This window comes from Coregonus lavaretus (assembly GCF_964263955.1).
Source record: "Coregonus lavaretus genome assembly, contig: HAP1_SCAFFOLD_5364, whole genome shotgun sequence".
Classification (NCBI taxonomy): Eukaryota; Metazoa; Chordata; class Actinopteri; order Salmoniformes; family Salmonidae; genus Coregonus; species Coregonus lavaretus.
The window spans coordinates 1,091-5,888 of record NW_028158666.1 but is presented as its reverse complement, the minus strand read 5'-3'; the positions used below and the strand labels follow the sequence as shown (position 1 = coordinate 5,888).

Genomic DNA, 4,798 nt, shown 5'->3' with positions numbered 1-4,798 from the left:
GTTCTAGACTTTTGAAATATTGGGCTCTGTCTTTTGACTCCATATCGATCCTTTTTTCTGTAATCGACATGAGGACCTTTTTGAATGTTGCGTGGACGAGCTAGTTGTCAGATCAACCAATCTGCGCTTCACTTAGCCTAATAACTTAAATGAGAAGCAGCCGTTCTGGAATAAAAAAAACCTGGACTCCCTCATCTGGTTAAGACAAGCCTGATATGTTCAGGAAATCCTGAATGTGTTAAACCATCTTTCTAGAATACCCCTCAGATGTAGCTGGAAATTGTGAAAAATAAACATGTGAAAAGAAATGTCACGTGGGGATATTTTTTTCCATGTGGGAAAAACACCTGAAAAATCTACATGTGGAACTTCACACATGTCAGAAAACCACATGTATCTGACTCATATTTTTTTTGTAAGGGTGTGTGTGTGTGTCAGTGGTGGTCAGTGCCGTTTAAGATGAGGGAGGACAATTTTCTTTTCATGAGCATGGCCTTATTTCTATTGCAGCATATTGGATGACTCTAATTCATATTCCATTCACCCAGTTCAATATAACAGTGATAGGTTTAGGCTACTACATGATACTCAAATTTTCCCTATACCCATCATGAGGTTGCTACAACCTTGCCTATGAATGAAAGTTTACAACGTAGGTACACACAGGTCGAGAGACAAATTTGAGGTGACATACAGTGACATTCAATACCGCCTTGCACACTCTTGCCTGCATCTAGCTGATATAGGATGTAATCATTAGTCCAACAGTTGAAAACAAGAGTTTCTATTGGACAAATTCAGGTATGTTTATCCCTGTTTTGTTCAATTTGCTTCCATTTAAGAAACGTTTTTCAACAGAATCGGCAGAATGAATACACCCCAGATCACACGTAAACAGAGTTCACTCTCATAACAGACACGTTGTATTCCTTCTCTTCCCTTCACTTGTGGACTTCAATGCATAACAAATCAGCTGTATGTGACCAGGCAAAACATTTTTTACAAGACAAACCTCTACAAACAGCCTACATCGTTGTCACCATATTAGCTACAGTAACGTCATAGTCAACATAGCTAATAGAACTAACGCAGTAACGTTAGTATACAGTCAGTAAGCAGTTACGCTGGTGGGCCCCGGTGGCAATACATTTGTAAATTAGTAATACCAAAAGCTTACCTTGACTTGGAAGAGTTCCAGTGTTGTGTTGGAAAGTCATAGCCAGCTAGCTAACATAGCATCCCTCTGTTTGAGCAGGGTGTTTCAGTAGGCTAAACTAGCTAGCTGCATTTGCTAGCTTCATTTTGGAATAAATTAATTTGTTCAAAACTGTTCAACTATTGTCTTTCTCTCTCTTTGAGTCAACTACTCACCACATTTTATACACTGCAGTGCTAGCTAGCTGTAGCTTATGCTTTCAGTACTAGATTAATTATCTGATCCTTTGATTGGGTGGACAACATGTCAGTTCATGCTGCAAGAACTCTGATAGGCTGGAAGACGTCCTCCAGAAGTTGTCATAATTACTGTGTAAGCCTATAGAAGGGGGAGAGAACCATAAGCCTCCTAGGTTTTGTATTGAAGTCAATGTACCCAGAAGAGGACGGAAGCTAGCTGTCCTCCGGCTACACCATGGTGCTACCCTACAGAGTGCTGTTGAGGCTACTGTAGACCTTCTTTGCAAAATAGTGTTTTAATCAGTTATTTGGTGACGTGATTATATTTAGTATAGTTTTATCTAAAAAGGATAACTTTGTAAATGTTTTACAATTAAAACACTTATGAAATTCATTGAGGAGAATGGTCCTCTCCTTCCTCCTTTGAGGAGCCTCCACTGGTGTGTGTGTCTGTGTGTGTATGTGTGTGCGTGCGTGCTTATGTGTGTATCAGTGCGTGTCTGTTGGTGCGGTATTCAAGCTGCTGTAGCCCCTGACATGGTGTGTAGTGGTTCATATTACAAAGGGTGGTAGAGAAACAAACGCTTTCTCTCAGCATGACTTCTGAATGAGGTCTCTCTCTCCCTCCCTCTCTCTCTCTCTCTCTCTCTCTCTCTCTCTCTCTCTCTCTCTCTCTCTCTTTTTCTCTCTCTCTCTCTCTCGCTCTCTCTCTCTCTCTCTCTGTAGATGAGTTTCATCTAATAGTCTGACTTAAAATTAAAATAGTTCTCTCTCTTTCACTTGCTCTCTCTCCTCTCTGAAGAGTTCATGCAATAGTCTGACTTATCCTTGCTCTCTCTCCTTCTCCCTCCTATCCCTCTCCCTCTCCCTCTCCCTCCTCTTCTCTCCCTCTCCCTCCGTCTCTAGATGAGTTCGTGCAGTAGCAGAGCGCTGACCATCCTGTCCACGGTGTTTGGGGCGTGTGGTCTGCTGCTGGTGGGTGTGGCTGTGTCTACAGACTACTGGCTGCTAATGGAGGAAGGCATCGTGCTGCAGCAGAACCAGAGCATGGAGGTCAAGATGGCCCTGCACTCTGGCCTCTGGAGGGTCTGCTTCGTGGCTGGTACATATGACCCCTGACCTCTGACCCTCAATAGCAGTAGTGACCTGACCAATCTGCTTCCGGGTAGAATTAGCCGTAGTTGATCTAGGATCAGTTTACCCCTTCTAAATCTGAACCTTAACCATTAGGGGAAAATGCAAACTGACCTTATATCAGTGCAACTTCACAATCTCAATGTTATATACTGTATTCTATTTTCATTAACATATGCGTGGGCGGACTGGCCATCTGGCATTTCGGACAAGTGCCAGATGGGCTGTCCATTTTTAGCCTAACTTGTTATTTTTTAGCGCAAAATGATAATGAACTGGCAAAACATGAGGGCCTCAAATAACAAAATGTGCCGGTGTGGGGGCCTCAAAGAAAAAAATTGTCTAGTGTGTTAGAAATGGTAGGTCTGATTTTTGGTCCCAGTCCGCCTCTGTATGTATGTATCTGCCTCCCTCTCTCTTTCTCATGCAAGCCTCAATTTTACAGACTCGTTTTTCTTTCCCCTCTCTCTCAGGGACGGAGAATGGGAGATGTGTGGCGTCAGAGTATTTCACTGAGCCAGAGATAGAGATCACCACAGAGAATACTGCTAATATTCTGAGTGAGTATACTGTACCATACTCTTACAGCTTTACATTGCACACTCAGCATAGAGCTCACCAACTTTTAGTCCTAAAAACCGGAAATGAGTTACCTCTGGTTCGTTCAGCCATTCCTATGGGGGAGCTTAATGGGAAAATAATATGGTTTTGGGATAAACGCAGAAAATAAGGTCTAAGGTTAACACAGGCTTAGGAGATCTTATACATTTTGATCCATGAGATAATAGCAGTCAGTTAACATTACATTTATTCATTATTATGAAGCCTTTATATACTTTATGTGTTTGTTATGATAACATAAATGCTTAAAAATTCACAAAAAGTGACGTTAGCTGATGAAGATTATCTCATAGAACAAAACGTATAAGGTCTCCCTAAGCCTGCGTTTACAACAGACCTTATTTCTGGCGTTTATCCAAAACCCCTCCAAAACCCCAATTAATTTCCCCATAGGCTTTGGCCAACGAGCCATGGCGAAGTTGGTGCCTACAAAAAGACGCCATTACTATTGCTCTCTATTATGGTTAGCGCATAACATTTGACATCTAACACTGTGACCCTGTAGAGATGGTGCGGGCGGCCACTCCATTTCCTCCCATGGTGTCTCTGCTATGACCACTAACCTCTGACCTCTAACCTGTGACCCTGTAGAGATGGTGCGGACGGCCACTCCATTTCCCATGGTATCTCTGCTATGACCTCTGACCTCTAACTTGTGACCCCGTAGAGATGGTGCGGACGGCCACTCCATTTCCCATGGTGTCTCTTCTATGACCTCTAACCTCTAATCTCTAACCTGTGACCCTGTAGAGATGGTGCGGACGGCCACTCCATTTCCCATGGTGTCTCTGCTATGACCTCTAACCTCTGACTGTCTCTGCTATGACCTCTAACCTCTGACCTCTAACCCTGTAGAGATGGTGCGGACGGCCACTCCGTTTCCCATGGTGTCTCTGCTATGACCTCTAACCTCTGACCTCTAACCCTGTAGAGATGGTGCGGACGGCCACTCCGTTTCCCATGGTGTCTCTGCTATGACCTCTAACCTCTGACCTCTAACCCTGTAGAGATGGTGCGGACGGCCACTCCATTTCCCATGGTGTCTCTGCTATGACCTCTAACCTCTGACCTCTAACCCTGTAGAGATGGTGCGGACGGCCACTCCGTTCCCCATGGTGTCTCTGCTCTTCGTCTTCACGGCCTTTGTCATCAGTAACATCGGACACATCCGGCCCCAGCGCACCATCCTGGCCTTCATCTCTGGCATCTTCTTCATCCTCTCAGGTATATAGGCCAATCCACCTGGCTTTGATTTTTACTGCCTTCATCCTCTCAGGTATATAGACCACTCCATCTGGCCTTGATTATTACTGCCTTCATCCTCTCAGGTAGATAGGCCTATCCATCTGGCTTTGATTATTACTGCCTTCATCCTCTCAGGTATATAGGCCACTCCATCTGGCCTTGATTATTACTGCCTTCATCCTCTCAGGTAGATAGGCCATCCATTTGGCCTTGATTATTACTGCCTTCATCCTCCAAGGTAGATAGGCCTCTCCATCTGGCCTTGATTATAACTGCCTTCATCCATCCTCTCAGGTATATAGGTCACTCCATCTGGCCTTGATTATTACTGCCTTCATCTATCCTCTCAGGTAGATAGGCCATTCCATCTGGCCTTGATTATTACTGTATGTGTCCATATCCT

The 4,798-nt window shown here is 44.1% G+C and overlaps 1 protein-coding gene across 1 annotated transcript; it reads left to right on the top strand.

The window, feature by feature from the left end:
• Nucleotides 1-2,301: 2,301 nt before the first annotated feature.
• Nucleotides 2,302-4,374, top strand: LOC311123703 (voltage-dependent calcium channel gamma-7 subunit-like; the record flags this gene model as incomplete). Its single annotated transcript, XM_084197946.1, has 3 exons — nucleotides 2,302-2,497; nucleotides 3,003-3,089; nucleotides 4,234-4,374. Coding segments are annotated over 3 exons (424 nt in total), but the record flags the coding sequence as incomplete, so codon positions are not given.
• Nucleotides 4,375-4,798: the final 424 nt, after the last annotated feature.